At 43.5% G+C, this 26,772-nt stretch overlaps 1 protein-coding gene across 1 annotated transcript in view; it reads right to left on the bottom strand.

The window, feature by feature from the left end:
- The window catches only part of zmym4.1 (zinc finger MYM-type containing 4, tandem duplicate 1), a gene marked incomplete at its 3' end in the record, with an annotated part of 53,699 nt that extends 28,037 nt beyond the window's left edge, over positions 1-25,662 (bottom strand). Inside the window, exons 1-8 of the mRNA XM_079998125.1 lie at positions 25,262-25,662; positions 5,829-6,294; positions 5,082-5,152; positions 4,014-4,172; positions 3,392-3,678; positions 1,172-1,343; positions 560-760; positions 106-256 (exon numbers count right to left, since the gene is read on the bottom strand). Coding sequence (XP_079854251.1) covers positions 106-256; positions 560-760; positions 1,172-1,343; positions 3,392-3,678; positions 4,014-4,172; positions 5,082-5,152; positions 5,829-6,294; positions 25,262-25,573 — 1,819 coding nt within the window. The 5' untranslated portion in view covers positions 25,574-25,662. The remainder of the gene's footprint in view (positions 1-105; positions 257-559; positions 761-1,171; positions 1,344-3,391; positions 3,679-4,013; positions 4,173-5,081; positions 5,153-5,828; positions 6,295-25,261) is intronic.
- Between the last annotated feature and the right edge of the window lie 1,110 nt (positions 25,663-26,772).

Genomic DNA, 26,772 nt, shown 5'->3' with positions numbered 1-26,772 from the left:
GCTTCTTCCTCCACGCCACCGTTTTAGGATGCCCAAACCCAAAACAAGGTGTGTCAGCACCTCTTTTCTTTGAACTGAATAACTCTTATTTACAGGGTGAATTACCTGACACACTGACGATCTGGATCTTGTGCGCCAGCAGGCAGCCGGTGGTGCAGAACAGCTCCACCATGCCCTTGCTGTCCTTGTTGTCAACCATTTCAGACACCGAGCGGAGAGCGCGGCACATGGTGCACGGCTGGGCCGACTTGGTTTTCTGACAAACGGACAACAAAAATACAATGAAATTATTCATTGTCTTTGCGAATCCAGCACCTCGATGCCTCAGCCCAAACATGCAACCCGTCGTTTCCTCCAGCAACTGATAGATTTCTATCAGAGGTTTTCGAAAATTTTCACTAAATGTTGATGTTGACAAAATGATCTCTTTTTACCTATCGTTAAAATTGTTTCATAATATGTTGTTCTAAATAATTTACTTGTAGTATGAACTGTATGTAGACCTGTATGATGTCCGTTTAATGTGACACTGAATAAAAAGGCTAGACAGCCACCGAACCTCTTTGAACTTGGCGAGACACTCCATGCTGCAAACCAGCTTGTTTCCGTCCAACATCTTCAGCATCAGCGACTTGTTGGAGTAGGAGCCACAGTTGACGCAGGTGGAGAGCTTCAGCTTGTTGACGGCGCGGAAAGCGGTGAAGCACGTGTTGCTGCAGATGCTGTGAGTGATGCCGTGCAGCATAACGTCGTGCTTCGTCTGCCAGAGGAGAAAAGAGCTTTCCAGTCTCATCATAAACAGCATGCGGAGCAAAACTCTACAAAAAGCAAATCTCATTTCACTTTTTCGGCAATAAAAAGAGAACAAAGGTATACAAGTCCAAGTATTTAAAACAATGATAGCTAAGAATTCTCTAGTGCGTTTGAGGTTTGACCGGGTCCGCCACTATGAACCATAGCCAGTCAGACTATGAACTATTCAAGAGAAAATATATGATATATTAATACCAATATTGCTACTAAATAGGATGTTTTTTCCCACAAAGTTTCAACATTTTGTTTTGCAAATTGTAAAAAACACCCAGCTAGCCATGTGATGTTGACTAGAGGGCCACAACAACAGAATTCTCCACGCCTGCTCTGGATTATGGTCCTTGTGTTCAACACTTACGATGCAGCTGTTTTTGCACATGCTGCAGATGGAGAGCGGCATGGCGGGAGTCTTGATGGCCGCCGTCCTCTTGTAGTTGAAGGACGCGAGGCAGGCCGGGCTGCAGAACTCCTTCATGATGCCCTTGGCGTTAACAGGAGCCAGGATCAGGTCCTGGGGCCGTGCAACCCCCCTGAGAGACAAGGCAGAGATTAGGGATGAGAACTGGCTGGGGCTGCAAGTCGGCCTGCGACACTTTTTTCCCCCCAATTTTCTTATTGCCACCATGATCTGAACATGCACAATATACGCCCCGAGATGAATGATGACTGTTTTGATCCTAGTTTCACTGTTGTCTCTCCAACAATGGTATAGACACTAAATCCTATCTAACAATAACAATCTTCTCATATTTGGCTCTTACTACCTTATCAAACGTTACTACCTTATCAAATGTTTATCAAATAGAGGGTGCTTGACTAGCGGTGGGACAAAATATCAATACTGGAACACATTGCGATACTTCCTCTTGGGATATAGTACGTTATCCAACTGGCGCCAAATATCGATATATTTATTAAAACATGGTGGCGCTCTAAACTAGTGGTGTTAAGGAACGTAGATGATGAGTGATCCGTTCGGATTGCCCCCCCACGGTACAGCACGCATGTGAACCGCGGATTAATTGCAAAATTTTACAATCATAATGAAATAGTTTTACTGCCATCTCGATGCAGAGCTGCAGTGAAAACAAGAAAGATTAAGGCAGATGCCGGCTGTGTTTAACTCTGAAGTGCAGGGATTGGTTTCCAGTACGTCACGCTACATTGCTGCTACTTTAAGAAATATCGTGAATGAGCTGTCGATACAGCCAATGTCGCCGCTGTGCGTCTGCAAGGCCGCCATATTGCAGCGGTCAAGATCTGCAAGTAAACAAATACGATGTGTATTGAGAGATGCAGCATTGCACTGCTGCCTCACAGCAAGAAGGTCCTGGGTTCGATTCCCGCCTGGGGCGCTGTTGGCACCGTGCTCCGGCGGGTTATCTCCCGAATAGGAGCCTTTCTGTGTGGAGTTTGCATGTTCTCCCCGTGCTCACATGGGGTTTCCTCCACCTCACGTCAGTAAGGACCCCAAACAAAAACATGCACCCATCATTGTCTGACCAGCAATGGACATTTATCACTTGGTCCCCGGGCGCGTCTACGTATGCTGCCCGCTGCTCCTGGCTGTGCCCCCGGAGGAAGGACAACCCAGGATGGGTCAAAAGCAGAGAATCCATTTCACCGGCCACCATCAAAAGCATGTGCATGTGTGTGTGTGTGCAAGCATGTGTTATAGTGTGGTGTGTTGCGTGATAAATAAAGACTGTTCCTTCTTTCTTTCTTTCTTCTTGAAATTTGGTTTGTTATAAATGCGAAACTGAACATGATACTGGTTACGTATTGGAATGAAATTCAGCTAATTGGGGCAAATCTAATTGTATCTTTTCATTCACCATCATGTTCAAAGTAAGACGGTATCATGCATGCCTCATATAGCGCTAAGCTTTAATTAAACAATTGAGTATTGATTGACTATTTTATAATTTATTTATTTTAACATTGGACATCTTTTTGTTGGACATTGTTTCATCTCAGTTGTCAAATTCTGTGAAATTGACACCACAATGCAGTGAATAAATACTGTGGTGGTGGGATGGTTTGAGCAGCCACACCTAACCTGGATCTAGGTGATTGGGTCAGGGTGGCTAGCATAGCTGTTGTTCGTTGGTTGGTCTAACGAGCTGTAGGTTAAAACCCCCATCCACACTCACTCAGGATAGAAGCCCTGTCATGATCTATCTGGTCCTGGTTAATTCCACCTAGCTTCCGCGCTACAATTAACTGATGTCTCCAACCCATCGTCTTCTGTGTCGGACGGCCCTGAAAACGCCATTTGGAGGGTGTGTGGCAAGCAGAACTGCAACATACATAATTCCTGCTTTTTGTCTTTTCAGGGGTCTTTCTTCTTCTTCAGTTACACAAATTTTGTGATGTATCGTAGATGAGTTGTCTTGCAATGTATCGAGTGTCACAGAATCGCTGTATCATGAAACCATCATTATCGTGGACAACGTCCAGTAGTATCGTATCATGAGTTACTGTGACTCCCACCCCTATCCTTGACATGATGCAGGTTGAGAATCACTGGTCTTGTAGTTGAAAAGGAAACAAAGTGTGAAAAAGAAAGTCGACTCACTTGAGGCAGTAGTGGCAGGTCTTGCCCCTGGGACCAGACTCGGGGGGTCTGGCAGAGAGGCAGAAAGGGGAGCAGAAGAGTTCCGGGGAGCCCTTCCTCTGGAAGGCTGTTTGTCCTTTCAGCAGGAACTTCTTACACTTGGAGCATACCACGGACAGGGTGGTGTAGACGTGTGGTGCTGGAGCTGGATTCTGCTGAGAGGCACTTTGCTGGGGGGTCGGCCTGGCGCCTGAAGTCTCGGACGGGGCCGACGGAGCTGAACACACGGAGCTGATCTGCAGGTCCTCCTGGAAACCGCAGGAATGACAGCTTTAACGGGATTAACAGAAAACTAATGAAATGATATTTTAGTGATTGAATGACCCGTTTAGTGTCAGGAATCATGTAGGAATTTCTATTAACCATTCAAAAATTTGACAATGAAAAAGTTATATTTTTGGATGGGCACTGAATAGATTATGGGTTGAATTTGAATGTGTACATAATTTTATGCAAACGAGATACCCCTGCATTGGGTTATTTTGAACGTATGTGTACATACAGTAAATTGTAGTTTCTTCTACTGCCACAGCGGTCCTAGAGTGTATTTACTTTAATAGATAACAAATAATACATGCCCTACCTTCAGGATATCTGGTTCAGATTTGATGTCATCTGTGGAAGTGGAGGTCAAAGCCTGGTTGTATTCTTCGTCATCTATGGGCTCGTCCTTGACCTTGATCAGGGGTGGAGATGCAGGCGGTGGTGGCGAGGGCGACTTGGAAACAACCTGTAACCTGTCCTACAGCAAAACGAACAGTCGGGGTGAAGGACTCGCCACCAGGATCCACAAGCAAGCCATTACCCACACAGTTCTATCATTTCTCTCGGTCCAAAAATTAATGTGGAGCATAGTGCATGTTTTCAAATTAGTCGCTCATTTTCACTTGTATAAGCAATGCCAAGTGAGGACAACTGACTTTTAACAAACAGTTTTCCCACTTTTTGGAGTAGGATGTGGGTATGTGTCACAATCACTACATTTTAGTTGACGATTAACAGATAATTGATTCGTGATTAAACACAATTTTTTCACTTACACTATCACTGTATAAAACTAAAACATGAAATACGGTATGAACAAGGGGCATATTTTGACACTGAATATTGTACATTTAAAAAATTTATACATTTTTGTTAATTTGCCTCAACCCAAATGATGGAAATGCAGATAATTTACATTTTATAAATGACAAAGGGGCAAGAGACAACCTTTGCGCCGCTGTCGCAAAGACAACCGGATCGCTTTACGAGCATTTAGAGCGCTCCGTGTAAATGAGCATGTTTACTTAAGATGTAAATTGAAATTGTCACAACTTTAGTTTAATTTTATTTATTTTGGTTGCGCAATCATAGACATGCAGTATATACATAGACACCACATTGACTGCTTCGACCTGTAGCTGCAATACGTCAATGATGTGTTTGAATGGGCAAGACTCGCCTGTAAGCCAATACAAGTAAACTGTGGAGCTGTGGTTTTTCTGGATAAAATGCACTATAACGTTTACATTTGTTGAATGATTTCAATGAGTTGTTTTTATATTCAAGTAATTATGTTCTACCTGGAGTACATTGCTCCACCGTCCGCCATTTTTTTTCATAATTGACAGCATTTTAAACATGGGTTCAAAAAGCACTCCGCACTCACCATTTCGACTTGCTCTGCTGATACTTTAACTACTTTGATCCCATTCATCAGAACTCCTGTTGTGTTATCCTCTATCAGGAGAAATGGAACATTTGATTAAGTTTGCTGTGAAGACAGGCACAAAAAATACTAAATAACAGGGCTGGGTTAAAAACAATTCACGAAAAGCAATACTCAATATAGAATAAAATTTAATTAAATACCACTATAGCCACAGTGAATAATTTCTGTTTAAGACTGAATTTGCTCCGTGAACTATTTTTGTAGTGAAACTGAAAACTTAGTCAACATTCTAATTTTGTATAAAATGTCCATATATCGATATGGAATTGTATCGTGAGCCATCTCCCTCACCAATATCGGATTGATTCGATACAGAATATAATTGTAGAATCCTGCCATACACCCAGCCTTACAAAATCAACAAATAAATACCCATGAGCCAGAAAATTTGACTAGATATTGCATTAAGCCCATTAATAGGATGGAGAACGTCAATATTAGGCCTGTTAAATTCACTGTTTAGCAAAGCGGTTTGGCAGGTCTTGATTCAAAGCTCAATTAATTATCACTACCATTTCCTTAAAATGTATCCAATGTTGCACTTCGAAAGACTAACATTCAAGGAGTGTGCAAATATTTTGTTCACTCACACCACAACTACTGTATTACATGGGAAAAACTAGAAAAGTTGGGAGGAAATGGAGGAAACGCAAGTGGACTTCTAGAATCTCTGCTGGTGCTTACCTGCCACCAGGCTGGCGATGCCATCGTCCGTGACGGACATGATCTCTTCCTCGTCTTTCATCTGAGCCTCCTGCTCCTCCTGGTCCACCGTCCCCATGTCCATGATTTGATCCAAGTCGCTGGTTTGCACCAACCGGTGGCCACAGCTCTCCTTATTGGACTCCATCTCCTCCTTGACGCCACTCACGTCCTCACTTTCCACGTCGCTGACGCCGGCTGTGTCGTCTTCCTCACTCTCAGGTGGGGAGGGCTTTGCCGTCTTTTTCCAATCGTCACCTCCCGAACTTCCATCCTTTGTTCCAGTTTCCCCTGTGGTGTCTTTCGTGTCCATGATGCCGGCGGTCTGGGCCGTCTCCGTCCCGCCGTCCTCATTCGCAGCACTTCTCGCCAGCGCAACGTTGTCTGCTTCAGCCCTCTGACCCTCTTCTCTACCTTGCTCCATGGTTCCAGTCTTCCCTCCGTTGTCCTGGGAAAAACATTTTTTTTCAGATAATACATTGTGTCTACAGGTAGCGTGTTTCTCCCGACCGCTTGGGCCTTTTCGCACCAAGACCCACAGGAAGTGGCTGCGAGCTGCTTAAAGAGCTAAAATAAGTTTTACTGGTTTACTGGTTCTGCTAAAGCAGGGGTGTCAAACATATGGCCCGTGGGCCGGATCAGGCCCGCAAACAGGTTTATCCGGACCGCGAGATGATTTTGCAAAAGCATAAAATTGAGCTGCAAATTTTCAAATAATAAAACTGCTGTTCTAAATGTGTCCAGTGGGTGTCGCAATAGCAATTCTGTTAAGCAAGCAAACTGTTTATACTGGGGCTGAACAAGTAGGCTCCAGAGCTAGCTTGTCATTCTGCCTGATCAATTTGAACATTACGTGCTTTGGCACCCTCATTGCCCCAAATTGTCTCTGTCCAAAAAGAGAAAAGTGGACGCAGAGTGCAGAGTTTTCCAAGAAAAATGGTCATCCTCCTATTTATTCACGGAAGTGAATGGGAAAGCTGTGTTTGGTGTGTTCACAGCATGTTTCAGTGCTGAAAGAATATAACCTTCGTCGCCACTATGAGACTCTTCATGCCGACAAATACAACAACTTTCAAGGACAACAGTGAAGAGAAGGTGAATTAATTATTGGCGGTTCTGAAGAAACAACAGTCTGTTTTACTCGTAGCCGAGAAATCAGTGATGCTGCAGTGAAAGCCAGCTACATTATAGCTAATGAAATTGCAGTGGCTTCAAAACCATTTATTGAGGGGGAATTTGTAAAAACATGTATGCTGAAGGCTGCAGAGATTGTGTGCCCTGAAAAGCGCCAGGCTTTTGCAAATATCAGCCTGACAAGAAATACAGTTGCAGACAGAATTTCTGATCTTTCGGCGGAATCTGACAGCCAATTGAAGCGCAGAGTAAAGTCATTTATTGCTTTTGCAGTTGCAATTGACGAAAGCACGGACATTACTGCTGTTGCGCTACTGGCAATATACATCCGCGGAGTTGATGACACTTTGACTGTCACCGAGGAGTTTGTGGAGTTGGTGCCAATGACTGACACCACAACAGCAGTTGATAGTTTCACCGCACTCGTCGGCGCACTGGACAGGCTCGAAGGGGACTGGTCCCGCGCTGTCAGCCTGGCTACAGATGGTGCGCCCTCAATGGTCGGGAAAAAAGCAGGTGTTGTGACAAAGTTCAGAGAGAAAGTGCAGACTGCAAATGGAGGCATGCCACAGACATGAAGTGGTTCAAAGATAAATTAACGGGACTATTGCGGGAGTTTGAGACACGCTTTCAGATTTTTGGTGAACTGGAGAAAGACTTCAAAGTTTTTTGCTCGCCATTCACCGCAAATGCTTCTGATCTGCCCGTCAACATCCAACTTGAAATACTAGACTTGCAGTGTGACTCAGATTGGAAGGGCAAGTTTGCCGCAGCTGGCTTGGACACATTTTATCAGTATCTCTTGCCACAATACCCCAACTTGACAGCCCTTGCTGCAAAAGTGTTGTGCATGTTTGTAACCACATCTTTGTGAGCAAGTTTTCTTTGTAATGAGCAATAAACAATAAAATAATCAATAAAACAATAAAATAAAATAAAATACAATAAAACAAAGCTGCGCTCAAGGCTCACAAACAAGCACTTGAATAACATCCTGAAATTGGCTACCATTCAGGATGTGACGCCTGATATTGATGCACTTGTGAAAGCGAAAAGATGCCAGGTTTCAGGAATGAAATAATGGGTAACCCCGCTTAAAATGCTGCATGAGATACTGCACCGATATAGTTCTGTGAAAATGATTGTCTTCTGTGGAAATTTAAAGAAAATGAACAGTGTGTGATTTACTGTAATATTGTCAGTTACTTCAGTTCATAAGTTTGGTTTGTTGAAATTGTTCATGCATTGCACAGCTTTTATTTTTCTATCAATAAATCGTGTAGCCTACAAGGCAGGGAGTAAATCAACCCTCTTGAATAGTTTCTACCTCGGTTTGTATGGTTTGTTGAGTTAGCACAGGATTAATAGGTGGAAATGACAAATGAGGTATTTGATACATAAGAGTTGTTTTATTTATTTATTATTTATTTTGTATTTTGTTCAACCCCAGATAGGCTGTGACTTAAAGTTTAATGGCTTTGTAGATACACTGAGACGAAGTCTAAGTTCTTTTTGGAGTAAAACAAAGAAAAAAATCTGAAGTTGTCGTTATTTTTACGTTTTTATGCCATGATTTTACTGGTCCGGCCCACTTGAGAACAGATTTTCCTCCATGTGGCCCCTGAGCTAAAATGAGTTTGACACCCCTGTGCTAAAGGGTTGATGCAGTGGATTGAACAATGTGCCATTTGAACTAATGTGAGTTTTGTTTTCCATGTCTGAGTTTTAATTAAAACTTAAATTAATTGAAAAAAAGGTTTTAAAGCTTAATTGCCCTCACACTTGATTAAATAGTTAACAGGCCATTACTCTGAGCGGGACCAGAGAAATCCAACCAATCGGGGTGTTTGCATTATGAATTTAATGCAACATCCTTTTGCTCCCTCCTCGGACAAGTTATTTGTGGTGTTCACTGAAACGTGAATTTGTTTTTCGATCATTGGGAGGCAACCTAAGTGACTTGGTCGCAATTGCCCCGTTGTACGATGTATTGCAGCTTGGTGCACAGTAGCTGAAGCTATTCTCTCAATATTGGATCAAGTGGATGAAGTATTGTGACACCAATCACTCAGGTTGACCCCCATGGGGGTGGGGGGAAAAAAAACAATACAGTTTAGTATCGCAATATTTTTCCCCACTATACTTTACATTTAGGGCTGTGAAATATAGGCCATGTCCACACTAATGCAGATACATTTTAAAATGCAGTTTCTGTGCAAATTATTTTCGGTCCGCACTAGTGTTTTGACTGCGTTTTCAAAAGGTTGGCTGTAGACTTGGGCGTTCATGCACCATGGCCTTGATTGTTCTGTTGAAGGTGTCATAACCAATATTGTGGGGTGGCCCCGTTTGGTCCCCGGTCATTCTTATCGGGTCCTATGCATAGCTGTGTTGGTCCCGGTGGACTGTGCGGGGCTAGTTGTGAAACTACCTAGGAGCCTCTGCTACAGAAGAGGATCCTTCTACTTTTAGACAAAGCCTTTTGTGATTATATTTCCTCCGCTATTGACACCATGCACCATGCAACCATGTACCCTAATCGCCATCTCTGGGGTCCCTGTACTCACACTGAGACATCATTGTGGAGGGGGTCGGTACCAACGTGTACCATCGAAGAAACACTGACGTCACTTCCGTAAACAAGACGAAGCTTCTTAAGTTTCACTTGTCTGTGAAAAGTTTAATCTCCGTATTGTTATGGATTACGAGAAGCGGGTCTAATCTGAACAGTGCGATAGATCCATGTCAGTGTAAGCAGCGTGTACTGGACTTCATTTTCCGCGATGGCAGTTAGTTCTCCGACAGCGACGCTGAGAACAACAGCACTGCTGAATCTGATATTATCCTGGACTTGGAGAACATTTCAAACAGCGGATTTCAAACTGAATGTGATGATAAAATGGAATATTTTCAAGAACCACCAGAGGCCGACGATACTGTTGCTACTGTTGCTACAACGGAAGAAGTTGATGACGTGATGAAGTCCATTGAGGTTGGTGATTGGCAGATTATGAACAAGTAGAAATGCACAAGATTCTCAAGCTTACCTGCAAATGCAGCCAGGGACGAAAAGAAAATGAAGAGGCCACAAACAGGCTCTCAGAGTGTAGCTGGGATAGGGTTGGGGTTAGCCAAAGTAACTCCAAGAACTTAGAAGGTTTTTGGCATACGCACATTTATATATTAAATGACACCCCGAGGCTGATTTTCCGAGACTCATTATTGATAGACTCTACATTTTGTTGTGTTGTCCGCACTTTAACTCCTAAATAATTTCACTTTTATAAAACATGTATATTCTTACTGTTAAATAAAAGCCTGTTGTGTCGATGACGCTGTTCAACATTCCCTCAAAACCCAAGAACAAAGCAGTGATTGCCCCATTCAGCAGGGTGTCAAGTCCCCATTCAGCAGGGTATTAAGTAGCCATGTGACAACTAGATAGGCTCTGTTGGTCCTCCAACCATTTGCATTCTGGGAGCTGGCTGAATAAACCAAGTGTGGGGGGAAAGCTTTGAATGTGATTATCTCAGAAACACGGTTTGCCACACCCTTGTCATTAACAAGCCATAGCTTTAAAAATATTTGCTTGATTTGCACAAGTGACACCTTGTTTGGAATCTATGATTCGTCACTTTCAAATGATTTGAAAGAAAAAAGCCGAAAGCCACCAAGTGACCCTAAAGTATGCGGTGGGTCACATATTGTGTGTATAGTGTGTGTGTGTGTGTATATATATATATATATATATATATATATATATATATATATATATATATATATATATATATATATATATATATATATATATATATATATATATATATATATATATATATATGTGTGTGTGTGTGTGTGTATATATATAGTGCATATAGTATGTATATACTGTAAAGGGTGATGCGCAATGAGATGCTTGACGCTGAGACACGGCGGTATTGTACGCAATGTACAATACAGACTGGTCAGAGAGCTGGTTTTAAGTCCGGATGGTCGTTAAACAGGTAGGTTGTTAAGTGAGGGGTACCTGTATTATATATATTTCTCTGTTTTTGTAATATATGCTAGTCAATTTTGCCAATGGCTATTGAATTTGAGTTATTCTTTGTAAGCTACTTGTATTAAGTTTGTCATTGTGGATCTGTTTTATTATTTTTTATCTTATTTATCCTTTTTTGTTTTTTGACCCAAGGATTGTTTAGGGTGGGTGAGGGGGGTGTTCTGTGTACTTGAGGGAGCAAGGGAGGGATAGAAAGGGTGCTGTGTATGTATAAACATTTTTATGTATAAAATGGAAAATTTAATAAAATTTAATTGGGGGAAAAAAAAAAATAAAAAATGCTGCTTCCATTTCTTTAATACACAAGCACAGCAGCAATGGGACATTCATTCAGGCATTACAGTCAGTGATCATAATATTCATACTAGGGGTGCCATAGTGAGGAATTTTAGACAGACCACACCAGACCAGACAAGACATTTTACAACAGCGGGGCGAGTGTCCTGTTAGGCACGCGTGCATATTACGGATGGATATTACCCATGGAGGGGGAAAAGGTCCCGATCTACGGTCAAGAGCCTTCTTTCCCTCCTCCCATGATAGTAATTAGTAAGTAATGTAATCGGTGTATGCCTGAACACCGTTTAACACTGATAACTGCAGCAACCTTTATTCATACATACAGTACATAGTGTACGGGCGAGATTCCTAAAGTTGGGGAGATTCACTTTTAATGGCGACACACTGAACAAATTTAATTACTTGGAAACATGTAATAAAACCTAACAGCACGGACCTTACACAAACTGGTCAGCGGCCATTGCTTGTAGGTTTCACAAAAAAATAAGACAGAAAAAATATGCACTTAACTCTTAACTGCAGTCAGATGAGAAAGAAATTAATAATATATTGCAGTAATGTATCATAATAATTGAATAGGTGTGTATTTGAAAACAAGATTTGCAATATTATCGTATTGGGACCCAAGTGTCAGGATACTTTTATATTCTCTGGCAATTCACACCCTTAACTGCCAATGATCAAAAAACAAGGTTTAAAAAAAAAAAAAAGGGATCCAAAGGATATCAAGATCCATGTAGGATCCATCCATCCAGGATCCATCCATCCATCCATTTACACAATAAATCATTAAAAGAGAATTGCTTTTTGTATAAATAGCTTGATCTTTAAAGTGGAGATGAAAAAGCGAAATAAACACCCGCAAAGAGCTTTTATTATTAGGGGTCAGGCGATTTTTCTACAGATTTTGAGGGCCTGATGCACAAAAACTCACAAAACTTTGCACCCATATTCAAACTAGTAAACACTTTGATTCGCTATTGCATTTGGGCTTGGGCATGGCACAATGGCTCTATAGCTCCCTGTAATAGGTTTTCGCCTTTGAATGCATTTTTGACGCCCTTGGTATACTTGAAAACTCATGAAACTTGGCGCACACATCAGAACCTCGAACATGGCGAGAAAATCCAGCGAATGGGCTGGGCGTGGTCAGCAGGATCCATAGCACCGCCTAATGCATGGCAGAACTTAGTGGGGATATAGTTGCTCCGATAATCACAAAATTTGGTACGCACATAGCTCTCATCATTTCAGGACATATTTCACATTGGCTTTCATTAGCTCTGCCCGACAGGAAGTCGGCCATTTTTAATTTTGTGCGTTTTTCATGTATTTTATGCAAACCTTTTAGAAAGGTTTAGTTTTCATCAAATGGCCTGGCCATGGCGAGGCATCAAATTCCCATGTTTGGTCATATTCAGGCTGCAAACTTTTAGCAGATTACTCATATTTGCCTAAAAAAATTTTTTTTACCCCAATATACAAATTATATTGCGCTAATGATATGTCAGCCCAAACTAGTGGTCAACCGATTAATTGGGTTGATATTTGCGCATTTTGAGATAATTGTTATTGGCCAATGCCTGCGCTCAAAGAGGCCGGTAGACAAAATGTCTGCCGACTAGTGTTGTCAAATACTCATTTTACGACTATCGATTTACCGGTAGCAGCTATGCTTCCTCGCTTTCTCTCTCTGACAGAGTCAGCAAGTTGACATACACACAATGCAGCAGCGGCCACATAGCCCCGCCCCTGAGGGAGACCTCAACCGCTCACTGTCTTCACTAGTCTCATTCGCTCCAGTTTGTTATGGTGTTAGCTCATTAAAAATGGCCAGTGCAGAGCCTATGTCACCGGTTTTGAAAGAAAACAGCAGGAGTGTTGTTTGGAAACACTTTGCATTTGAGGCAAAACATAAGCCTAACTCAGAGAATTCGAGTGGAGCGCCCCCACCCCAAGGCAGTTTTCTGTTGATTTTCAAAGTGCAATAACATAATTGTTGTTGGATTTGAATTCTCTGAGAATTTTTTTTAACTGATGCTGCGTTCAAAGGGATCTCGGAAAGTTGTAATTGGGGATGGTAGCTCAGGCGGTAGAGCTGGTGGTCTAGTAATCTAAAGGTTGCTGGTTCGATCCCAGGCTCCTCCTGCTAGCATGCTGTAGTGTCCTTGAGCAAGACACTTAACCCCTAATTGCTCCTGATGGCTGCGTCCGTCGGTGATTGAACAATTGTATGTCGCTTTGGATAAAAGCGTCTGCTAAATGAAATGTAATGTAATGTAATTTGGCTCGATAGGAAGTGTGGCTGCGTTTCATGGGGAACTCTGAAAACTGTAATTCATGACTAATGTGACTAACCTCGATCCTGTGTATTGCTGCCTGCAGCTACTATATATTTATCATTAGTAGTAGTAGCAGTTGTGGTATTATCAACAACATTGCAAAAGAAAGCCATTGTTAAGAAAATGTTAAAGTGTTGGATGAATTTGGAAAAATTTGCTGGGAACAAAAGACCGAAAAACCAAGTCAGAAACCCAGTCTTACCCAGCCATAATCAACCCATACTTTTCAGCCGATAAGAACAGGTGCAGTGATAAGAGGAGGAGGAGGACGACGAAGAGAGGATGTCTAAACTCGAAAATCAACACAGTGGAAATAACAGGCAGTGCCAGTACGGGACTTCTAGCCTGGTGCCAAACTACTTGAAATCAAGTGGTGCCAAGAGGTCGATTTGGAGCATCTAGGCAATATCACTGCATCTTTCTAGGGGTGCCTTCAGAAAATCAACAAGTTGAATCATCAGTGGGAAACCAATCGGTCGACTGAGATTCTTCAAGTCAAGTAGTGGTCTTCTTTTTTGGTCAGTGTGCATTACAATAAGAGGATAAAACAGATATAAGCTCACAAAATGAACATGCATAAAATTTAAATGAGGAATTAAAATTAAGGGGAATAATAAATATATTTTTATATGTGTGAAGCAAACGCAACCATGTTCCCCCCCGTTCCACCAAATAAAACAAGCAAAAACAGTGCAAGGACAAGGCACGGAGGAACGGGGCACGACTCATAGGGATTGGTGTCAATAAGATTTAACGGTACTACTACTCTTACCAATAATGCTTATCAATCCAGTACCTTAAAGGGTACACTTATCAGTTCTTTTTTTTTTTTCTCTAAAACAAATTGAGAGCAGAATCATCACTGCGATCGAGGGGCATTCTCTGCTTACTGTGCCATTGTCAATCACTCAGAGCACGGTCACCTCGTGCATGTGTGAGAGGCAGACAGAGGGAACCGGTCCCGGCCCCCTCACGCATAACTTCAGTGATGGAGCGGAGTGAGAGAGGAGAGATGGCTTTTCTGATAAAAGCAGAAATGCTTCTTACACATCTATCTTCATCTTATTGCAATTTAAAATTGGGTTTCAATAGCCTAAATAAATAGAAAATCTATTTTCTTAATTTCTCCAATGCCATTCACAGTAAGTGTTAGGTCGGTGCTCATCGATAATACGGTCTTTAATAATTTAGCCCGTTTAATCCTGGGTCTCGTGCCCAGTTCCTCCGTGCCCCACCCCCCCGAATAATTGGATATTCACATTGAACAGCCGCGTCAGATTCATCCGACAAAATCCTGAGTCAGGTACAGCCCAAGGTCTTTCATGAGCTACGTGATCTTTCAATTGTTGTCCTTAGATACAGAGGTGTTGGAGGTCCCTTCTCCAAGTAAGCAAATTAAAGGCGGGATTATGCTTCTCTGTCTGCATGTCAGCCAAGTTGCACGGGTGTCACTCTGAGGGCTTTGTGTGGCCATTTGCTTTTTATACTTGTACGACTGTGTCCACTGGGGGTCAGTGGCAGTTCACTTTTTGAAAAACAACAATGTACAGAAAACATAGAAGAAATCAGGTTATTGTTTTTCCTAAATTAGTTTGAAAACTTTATAATTCAAAAAATGGATATGAAAATAGAAGTCAATTTTCTGCTACTTTTTCTTCTCCCTTTCAAACCCACCTCCCGACAGGAAGTCGGACAATTCAACCAATCAGCTTGTTTGACAGACAGGGCTGCGCAATGTGTTGGGATTTGGAAGGGGTGCACATTGGCTCCTCTACGAGCCTCTGCGACCTACAGTGGAGGAAATAATTATTTGATCCCTCACTGATCTTGTAAGTTGCCCACTGACAAAGAAATGAACAGTCTATAATTTTAGTGGTAATTTTTGGTGGGTTTATTATAACAGTGGGAGACAGAATATTCAGAAAATCCCAAAAAAAAATCACATAAAAAAAGGATAAATTATTTTGCATTTCATTGAGTGAAATAAGTATTTGATCCCCTACCAACCATAAAGAATTCTGGCTTCCACAGATTAGGAGTACTTTCTTAAAGCGAGAGGACTAATCTCAACTTGTTACCTGTATAGAAGACACCTGTCCACAGAATCAATCAATCAGACTCCATCCTCTCCATCATGGGCAAGACCAAAGAGCTGTCTAAGGACATCAGGGACAAGATTGTAGACCTGCACAAGGCCGGAATGGGCTACAAGACCATTGGCAAGAAGCTGGGTGAGAAGGAGACAACTGTTGGCGCGATTATTGGAAAATGGAAGGAACACAAAATGACCGTCATTCTCCCTCGGTCTGGGGCTCCACGCAAGATCTCACCTAGTGGGGTATTAATGATCATGAGAAAAGTGAGGGATCAGCCCAGAACTACACAGGGGGAGCTTGTTAATGATCTCAAGGCAGCTGGGACCACAGTCACCAAGAAAAGCATTGGTAACACACTACGCCGTAATGGATTAAAATCCTGCAGCGCCCGTAAGGTCCCCCTGCTCAAGGAGGGACATGTACAGGCCCGTCTGAAGTTTGCCAATGGACACCTGAATGATTCAGAGAATGCTTGGAGAAGGTGATGTGGTCAGATGAGACAAAAATCGAGCTCTTTGGTATCAATGCGACTCGCCGTGCTTGGAGGACCAGGAATTCTGACTATGACCCCCCAAGAACACCATCCCCACCCTCAAGCAGGTCGACTTCACCGCATCGAGGGAAAGATGTATGGGGCCATGTACCGTGAAAACTTGGGTGGCAACCTCCTTCTCTCAGCCAGGACACTAAAAATGGTTCGTGGATGGGTCTTCCAGCACGACAATGACCCATAACATACAGCCAAGGCAACAAAGCAGTGGCTCAAGAAGAAGCACATTAAGGTCATGGAGTGGCCTAGCCAGTCTCCGGACCTCTGTGGACGGAGCTGAAGCTTCAAGTTGCCAAGCGACAGCCTCCTTAAAAATTTGGAGAGGATCTGCAAAGTGGAGTGGTCCAACTTTTCTCCTGAGATGTGTGCAAACCTGGTAATGAACTACAAGAAACGTCTGACCTCTAGTACTTGCCAACAAGGGTTTCTCCACCAAGTACTGAGTCATGTTTTGATAGGGGATAAAATACTTTTCACTCAATGAAATGCAAAATAGTTTATATCTTTTATTCAATGTGATTTTCCAGATTTTCTTTTTGATATTCTGTCTCTCACTGTTATAATAAACCTACCAAAAATTACCACTAAAATTATAGATCGTTCATTTCTATGTCAGTGAGCAAACTTACAAAATCAGTGAGGGATCAAATAATTATTACCTCCACTGTACGCTAACCCATAACCCCTGTCGCGGCGTAACTCTGTAGAGACTAGGGATGCAACGACACACAGTATGTTATCGAACCGCGAGGTACATTTTTTCTTATTCCCAAACTGCGTGTGGGTATGTGAGCCTTTTCAATATAATCAAGATAAAACTACATAGAAATGTTTTCTTAAGGAGAGCAATGGTGCGATGGGTGTGTCCCTTTTTATTATGAACTTCTCTTCAGACACTCACACCAGACACTTGCCTCACTTCCCTCTCCTCTCCTTCCACACGCTGACTCTGCCAGGAACCCGCCTAGACACCTCTCTTCCAATCAGATGAACGTATGCAAATTCTAACTATCTAACTATTGAACCCCCACCACCCCCCCTCAAAGTCATGCACACAGAGCGTTATAGTAGTTATATTTGGCATATTTATGACTGAACACATTTTTACACCTTTTAACTTTTTTTTTTTTCCATTTTTAAAATTATTTTCTTAAATATGAAGATATCAAAACCGTACCGTTACCGTGGCCGAAAAACTGTGATACACAGCGAACCGTGGCACCACTGTAGCGTTGCATCCCGAGCAGAAACATTTACTTTACTCAGTCTAGGGATGTTAATAATTAACCGTTTGACCGATTAATACTATCAGTTAAACAGCTAAAGCTTTTTTTTTTTAAGTCATTAAAAAAACATTTGTTGCATGGAAAAAGAAAAAGAGGCTATATAAATAATTATTTCTCAGGATGAAATAATACTCAGAATTTTGTCCGACAAATCAGATTCGGCTGTTCAATGCAAATATTTGACGGGGGGGTGTTCCTCCGTGCCCCGTCCCTCAAAATAAAACAACTAAAAACAGTAAAAACACACTGTTTTTAGTTGTTTCATTCGGAGGAACAGCTACAACTGACCAGGGAACATTCTTCTTACACTTTTGGTGCTGTGGCCGCTGCTAACCTTATACCTAAACTTATCCCTCGCTTACCTTATAGCTAAAGTTAAGCACCTCTAACCTTATACCTCAACTTAACCATCTCTAACCTGAGTGACTTCTTCGGTTCCGGTGACTTCTTTGCGTGTGCGTTACTGTTGTCTTTTTTGCTGTTGTTTTTTGTTGCTGCTGCTGGAGTTGATGTTTGCTGTTTTGTGGCTGCTGCTGCTATTTCTGTTGCTGTTGTTGTAGTTTCTGTTGTGATAGAGAGGATTATAAGAAGGGTGTGTTTTCGGAGAGATAGTCAAAAGGATCTCCCTCCCGAGGTCAGAATGAAAAACTTGACCCGTAATTTAGGGACGCTAATTAAAGGACCGTGACTGGATTAAGATGAGACGGTGCAGACAGTTGAAATTTCCGTTTCTGGTAAGGGCTACCACTTCCAGTTCCGGTGACGTCTTTGCTCTGCGTTACTTTGTTGAGATGAGATGGTACACACTGTTGACTCAATACAGATGAGGAGATTTCTGGTTCCGGTGAGAGCTACCACTTCCGGTTCAGATGACGTCTATGCTTGTGCGCTGTTGCTGCTACTATTGCTGCTGCTGTTTTCTGTTGCTGCTATTGTTTCTTATTGTTGCTAACCTTATACCTAAACTTAACCATCCACCGTGACTGGATTTAGATGAGATGGTGCAGACAGTTGAAATCTCAGTGTCTGGTGAGGGCTGCCACTTCCGGTTCCGGTGACGTCTTTGCTGTACGTTGCTTCCCTGAGAACTGTTGACTCAAAACAGATGAGCTTTCTGGTTCCGGTGAGAGCTACCACTTCCGGTCCTAGTGATCTTGCTTGTGCGCTGCTGCTGTTTTTGTTACATTTACATTTAGTCATTTAGCAGACGCTTTTATCCAAAGCGACTTACAAGGGAGAATAACATTCAAGCTACATTGCGACAGAGATTAGTGTAACAACAACATTAGTGTAACAATAAATACTGCAAGGTGGTGCTAAGTAATTGTAGGTTAGGACAGGAGGTACTCACTGAAGAGCTGGGTCTTCACGTGCTTCTTAAAGACAGAGAGGGAGGTCCCCGCTCTGGTCATTTTTGGCAGCTCGTTCCACCAACGTGGAACTACAAATGAGAATAGCCTGGATTGCCGTGGCTGTATGGCCGGCAGAGCCAGGCGATGCTCATTTGACGAGCGCAGCATCCGGGGGGCAACATGTGCTCTTACAAGAGCATTTAAGTAGGCGGGAGCATTCCCAGCAATCACTCTGTAGGCCAGCATAAGAGACTTGAACTTGATGCGGGCGGCTACAGGTAACCAGTGGAGCTCGATGAGCAGCGGAGTGACATGTGCCCTCTTTGGCTGGTTGATCACCAGTCGCGCCGCCGCATTCTGTATCATCTGTAGTGGCTTCACCGCACAGGCCGGCAAGCCTGTTAAGAGGGCGTTGCAGTAGTCGAGACGGGACATCACCAAGGTTTGTACCAGCAGTTGAGTGGAATATTGGGTCAGGTAGGGCCTGACTTTTCGGATGTTGAGTAGTGCGAAGCGGCAGGACCGGGAGACGGCGACAACATGGTCCAAGAATGTCAGTTGGTCATCAATAATGACACCAAGATTCCTTGCAGCCTTGGTAGGAACAAGAGATAGAGAGTCGATTTTAATATCAATGTTGTGATAAATACCTTGTTTGGCCGGGAAGACCAGCAGTTCAGTTTTCGCCAGATTTAGTTGAAGATGATAATCCTTCATCCATGTGGATATGTCAGCGAGACAATCCGAGATCCGCGTCGAGACAGTAGGGTCGTCGGGCGGGAAGGAGAGATAGAGTTGAGTATCATCCGCATAGCAGTGATATGAAAAGCCATGTGAGCGGATGATCGGGCCCAGTGAGGTGGTGTATATGGCAAAGAGGAGGGGTCCTAGCACCGAGCCTTGGGGCACCCCTGTGGTGAGGTTGTGAGGCACAGACAGCTGGCCTCGCCATGTCACACTGAACAAGCGCCCAGTAAGGTAAGATTCGAACCAGGAAAGTGCACTGCCCGTTATGCCCATACTTGAGAGTATGGACAGGAGTATGCAATGATTGACAGTGTCAAAAGCAGCTGATAAGTCTAGCAGAATGAGAACCGAGGATTTGGCAGCAGCTCTAGCAGTTTTTAAGGCCTCTGTCACAGACAACAGGGCTGTTTCGGTGGAGTGACCACTTTTGAAGCCAGATTGAAGTGTATCAAGAAGGTTGTTTCTTGACAGGTACTCTGTAACCTGTCTAGAGACCGCCCTCTCTAAGGTTTTGGAAAGGAATGGGAGGAGAGAGACTGGCCGATAGTTTATAGTTGTTGCTGCTGGTATTGTCACTGCTGGTGTTGTCATTGCTGCTGCGGCTGCTGTTGCTGGTGCCGCTAACCTTATACCTTAACTGGTGTCGTTGCTGCTGCTCAGCTTGTACCTCAACTTATCGTAGCCATATACCTCGACTTAACCATCTCTAACCTGAGTGACCTTTCCAGTTCTGGTGAGAGTACCACTTCCTGTTCCGGTGACGTCATTGCGTGTACATTGTTGCTGCCGTTGTTGCTGCTGCTGGTGTCGATGTTGCTGCTGCCATTGTTTACATTTTACATTTACATTTCGTCATTTAGCAGTCGCTTTTATCCAAAGCGACTTACAATTATTCAAACACCGACAGACACAGCCATCAGGAGCAATGAGGGGTTAAGTGTCTTGCTCAAGGACACTACAGCATGCTAGCAGGAGGAGCCTGGGATCGAACCAGCAACCTTTACATTACTAGACGACCAGCTCTACCTCCTGAGCTACCGTCCCCCCATTGTTGTTTCTGTGGCTGTTGTTGCTGCTGTTGTTGTTGTTTTCTGTTGCTGCCACTGTGGTTGGAGTCGCTTTTATTGTTGCTTTTGTTGTTGCTGTTGTTTCAGGGGCATTCTTTTGTAATGACCGGCTGACAACTACGCTCTCTCTTTCTTTTTTGTATTTCTTTGTAAAGCACATTGTGTTGTCCTGGTATGAAATGCGCTCTATAAATAAAGTGACTTGACTTGTTCATATCATAAAAATAGAAGCTAACTAAAACAATTTATCTCAAATTAAAACACAATAAAACCAGCACAGGAATGGCACTTGAAGCTTGGTGCAGCACTGGCGCACACACACACACACACACACACACACACACACACACACACACACACACACACACACACACACACACACACACACACACACACACACACACACACACACACACACACACACACACACACACTTTTATTTGAGTACTGATAATACCGGTATATTTGAGGAGATGTGGTATAAAACATGCTTTGAATATTGTGGCTCTGGAAAAAAAACAAGCTTGTTGACCCGGGAAAAGGAGAAGGTTGGATGACCCGTAAAGGAAAACTCGAAGTCCGTCCCCAGCCATGATGCAACAGCATTTGGACCAATCGCGACAAGGGGAAATATCAGAATGAGAGAAAGACAAAAGACAAAGTTCATCTCAGGGTGGCGTCAGGGGAATACAGCAAGAACCCATATCACTGCGTCAATTTGTCTTTATCTTGAATACGTCTTTTAGTTCAAAAACTTCTACTTCTATGTAGGTGTACATCCACTTTAACTCAGTCCTGAAAGAAGTCTGGATTGCATGGGTTTGGTCTGGATACTCTGGTACTCTGCTTATATTTATGAAATTACCCAGGCTTAGAAAAAATGGTAAAATTGACTCAAAAACTATCAACGTGCTAGGGAAGGTCATTTTATTAGTGACTTACTTTTAGTGGTTGACGACTAACAAGAAGTTAATTTGATTAGTCGACTAGCCGGGACATCTTCACCACCCCCAACATAGACCATTAACCATACGTAAAAACAGTTACCAGCACATAAATAATATAACTACAACAGGTGCTATATAAGATTATTATTTTATTTTTCACAGTATTTTTTAACAATAACGTGCCTGACAAAAAGGTTACCATGGTGTCCATGGGGCATCAAGGGGCAAGTGCTCGGGCACCCACCCCATGGATGGATATATATATATATATATATATATATATATATTTTTTTTTTTAATACAACTAAGTGAATGGACTCTCCCATTCCATTCCGTCCCGTTCCAAAAAAACGTGTGCAGTGGGGACGCACAGGTTGTTTTTTTTTTGTTTGTTTTTTCCACGTCTCCACTGCTTTTTATTGCTATGGGACTTAATTTAGTAAAAACTGGATGTTTCTGTGGAAATACTTTACTGGTAAATTATAAATCCTGCACTTCTGGAACTGGGAGACAGCATTTGCGAGATTACATTGCGTTCTATGCACGTGAACCTTCTGCTCCCCCCGATAAAATAGTCAATTGGAATTTTGCACGACCGCCCAAGCCTACAGTAGAATCTTGGTAAGACAGCTTCATCCAACACACAGGCACTCTGTGTCAAAAAACACCACACTAGGCTCCATCTACCCACCATCACTCTCATACAAGCACGTTCTTCTGTGTGCTTCACTTATTAGAGTCCAGGCAAGGTGTGAAAAGAGATTGGGGAAAATATACAGTTGGCAGAGGGAATCGCTGTATCCAGGACCTGGAAATACTGAGGTCAAGCGGAGTTTGCTAGGGGGTTCAGGGGCATGCCCCACTTCCCCCCCCAAAGGGTTTTTGATCTCCATGATCTAAATATGTGCATTTTAAGACCTCCTAAAAGCTAATAATGGATGGAAATCCCTTCTATAAGCCTAAATGACCTATATCAAGAAGTAAAACACAGGTTTAAGGAGGGTGAAAAAAGGAAAGAATAAACTTTAGGCAGCTATCGCAGCCCTCCACTGACGACACATAACTGTTCTCAACTTGAAAACAGTTTGGTTCAGACTCGAGGAGAGCAAAGGCCAGTTAAATTTGCCTCAGACTTTTGGAGGAGTTACTTAAATAAGAGATACTTTTGTTTTCCCACCCTGGTACACACAGCATATGTAAAGCTCATATTCTATACATGTAAGAATTTTATGTATTTCCTATTCTTAACAGAGAGTGGATTGTTGATAAAGAGGTGTATGGTACATTGCAATTTTTAGGTTTATTGTATATTATCTAACTTTTATATATTTTTTTAAAGGTCACATATTATACTCCTTTTAAACAAGTTAATATACATCTCTGAGGTCCCCAAAACATGTTTTTGAAGTTTGTTGCTGTTTCTATGTCTGTAGCTTTAAATGAAAATGAGCTGCTGCTCGCCACGCCCCACTCCAGAACTGGTTGTGGCTTTCCGGCCGTGCCTCCTTGTTAACATGGTTACGGTGAGCGTTTAAACCAGTGAGCGTTTACCGCCCCCCAAATCCCCATGAAAACAACCAATACGGCTGGTAACAGTAACGCAGGAGCTCAGGCACACATGTTTGAGCCAGAATCTGATCCAGAACAAGTAGAAGCTCCCGCAGAAGTTCAAACATTGCCAATGGAGCAGGACATCTCAGCCAGAAACACTCGGGCCATCACCACCCCTTCTCTCATTTTTCTCTCCTGTTATTTAAAGGTGTTTATAAGATGGGAGTTCAACCTAAGGACATTCAACTAACAAACTAATACCGTAAACTTCACTATGGATCAGGCAGCAAGTAACGGCAGTAACTTTCTAGAAAATTACATCTAATATATTATCTTAGCTATTAGTTTTAGATAGTGCTAAACAGCAAAAGAAACAGCACAACTTTTTTTTTAAATACTTACATTTCCCTCATCTGCAGATTTATCACGGACAGTTGGTATTGATTCCTTTTTCAGGAAAAGTTTCGTGGCCAGTCCTACGTTGTACTGACCCAGGTTGGTAAAGCCGTCCGACACAAAGTGGTTAGCACACACGTACAGGCTTTTGCCGACCGTAGCCGGGACGTCGCCGTCAAAAATAAACCGTATCCACTCGGCTCTTCTGTCCCCTGAGGCTGGGGGCCGGTGGAGAGATTTGTGCTGGTCTGTGCAGCCAACAACAGAGCAGCTGTGCTTGGCTCTCAGCTTTGACATAATGCTAGCGGGTCTGGCGCATGAGAAATAAAAAAAGAAAAATGGCGCCCCCTCGCAAAGCGGTGGGTGGAGTTACTCAGATGGGGGCGGGGTCATTCTAACGAGCCCCCACTTGACGTAGGAGGGGGGGGGGGGGTGCAAACCCCAACGGCTCGTTGAATCACGTGTTTTCTGACCTAGACAACCGACAAAAAACGTACTGGGTTATTTCACGGTTTGTGTGTTAGTAGTACAAGCACTGAAAAGGTGAGTTTTTCATAATATGTGACCTTTAATGTTTAGGGATGTCGCATATTGCTAACGTGCTTTTATTATTATTTTTTATCGCCTTTAGCGAACAAATGAAGTATCTATGTCCGTGGACTAGCTCTGGGATGTAAACACGCTGCGTAGCTGCGTTGGGCAGCAAGAACGTCGGCGCCGCTGCCGACTCAACCGTAAACTAGCGGAAATGAGAAGCTTTGTGCGTTTACCTCCGTGTCGGGTGCTTCCTCAAACTCATCCATGGTCGCGGTACCTCCACCGGGCATTTTGTTATGCAATGTTTCGCCTAAATCGGGCAACCGTGGGGGCGAAGCTAGCACAGCCCGCGTTGCATTTCTTAGTAGACTTTTACGCGCCTGACGACAACATGCCCCGAAGAGAAGGATTCATGTGAAAATATACACATACTTCCCCTTTTCTGCTCGTTGCACGGCCATCTGCATTCACGCGCTAGAATTTAAAAAAAATACATATATATAATAAAATAATAATGACAAAAACAGCGCGCTACCTATACTTGGACGCTCGCGCCAATGAGGCGAACAGGACCCCGCGCCGGACAACCATCCCATTAGGACCACTTTCTATTTCCGGTGCCGCCACATTCGCGCCCCCTTCGTTCGGTTTCCGGGGCCCCGCGCCCTACGGTTGCCCGGAGGGTACATAGCAGCCGCCCCCCCGCGCTCCGTCCATTTTCTACTCGGACATGGACCGATGTACGGGCCATGCGCGTCCGGCACCGGGGAGGCAGCGCCAGCCCCGGAACGACCCCAACAGCGGTGTTCTGCAACCCCGCCGCGCGGTTTATTGTGGTCTCCCATGTGCACACACAATCTCCTACTTTTGGCAGCATGTGGATAGTTGACATAGATTGATTACTGCTATTAATCTATTATTATTATTATTATTTTGTTGTGGACTCCTGGTTCCCCCGGAAATGGACCGAGCAGGTATCGCACCGGTTCGCACGGTACAACTTTGCTCACACACCGCCGCAGTCTTATTCCATCCGCCGCTGACACTCACCTCCGGGTCCGACCGGGTTCCTCCCCCTTGCGGCTCCCGGAGTCCGAGCGAGGGCACGGCCGTGCTCCCGAGGAAAAGCCTCATGGTGCGGCTCGCGTGCTCCATCCTCTCGTAGTAATCCCCCCGCGCGAAGTGCTCCGAGCAGATCACCCGGGTCTTGATCACCTCCATCGGCGTGGCGGGGTGCATGTCCGCCGCGAACAGCCACCGACTCAGTCGATCCGGGTCGGAGACGGGGAATCTGTGGAACATGGCCCGAGCCGTTTTCTTTTGCTTATTGTCGCACGTCTTAATGACGCATTTGCGACCCATGGCCGCTGTCCTTGTTTGTTGTTTTTTTTGTTTTGTTTTTTTGTTTTTTTTTTTAATTATGATTAAGTATTGATTCGCTCTCCGGAATGATGGACGCTTCCCCTTTTCCAGCCCGGGCGTGTTTCTGACTGAACTGGCAACCCCGAACCCTGCAGCACGGAGCACCGCTGGTGATCACTGCGCCCAGCGGATGGATAAACGGCCACGGAGCGAAAATAGTTCTGAGCGGAGCGGCGTCCGAAGAGTCGAACGGGGAACGTTGATCATGTTCCAACGGCGCAGATGCTGCCGATCCGCGCGATTCCGTCCCCGCGATGTGGGCGAAGAGGGCGGGGAGGTGTCACAGAAGGGACTGGAATCACAATGGCTTTCATTTCTCCAGGTGCATTCGCATGTAGGGGCGGGCTGGTGCACTCCAGTACAGACCATAGTCTCACATCACAAAATAAAAAGATATACAGTCCGAAATAAAAGAGAAACAAATAAAATAAAGGATAAAACATGATTACAATTATATTTATATATATTTATATATATATTTATATATATATATATATATATATATACACACACACTACTCACAAAAAGTTAGGGACATTTGGCTTTTGGTGAAATTTATGGAAAATGTAAAAAGTTTGCGCGACACTGATATTACATCGTGAAAGTAGGGCATTTAAGTAGAAGCATGCAATGGTGATTTCCTCATCTCAAATAATTAGATTGAAACAAAAGCCAACAACAGTGGTGGGTATACCACAACAAAAAATGTCAATGTCTCAATAACTTGTCATGTGCCCTTGAGCATCAATTATAGCTTGACAACGATGTCTCATGCTGTTCACAAGTCGACTTATTGTCTGCTGAGGCCTGGCACCCCACTCTTCTTGAAGGGCGGCCCTCAGGTCATTGAGGTTCTGGGGTACAGAGTTACGAGCCTCTACACGGCAACTCAGCTGATCCCATAGGTTTTCTATGGGATTCAGGTCTGGAGAAAGTGCAGGCCACTCCATTTGAGGTGCCCCAGTCTCCAGCAGCCGTTCCCTAATGATGCAACCTCGATGAGCTGGAGCATTGTCGTCCATGAAGATGAAATGATGCCTGTGTTGTTCATGCAGGGGCACAATGACTGGATGAATGATGTTATTCAGGTAGTATGGACTTGTCACTGTACCATTCACAAAGTGTAGGGCAGTTCTGTA

Source organism: Zeus faber (assembly GCF_960531495.2).
Source record: "Zeus faber genome assembly, chromosome: 1".
In the NCBI taxonomy this organism is placed as follows: domain Eukaryota; kingdom Metazoa; phylum Chordata; class Actinopteri; order Zeiformes; family Zeidae; genus Zeus; species Zeus faber.
Note: the sequence above shows the minus strand (reverse complement) of the source record. Positions and strands in the feature narration are given on the sequence as shown.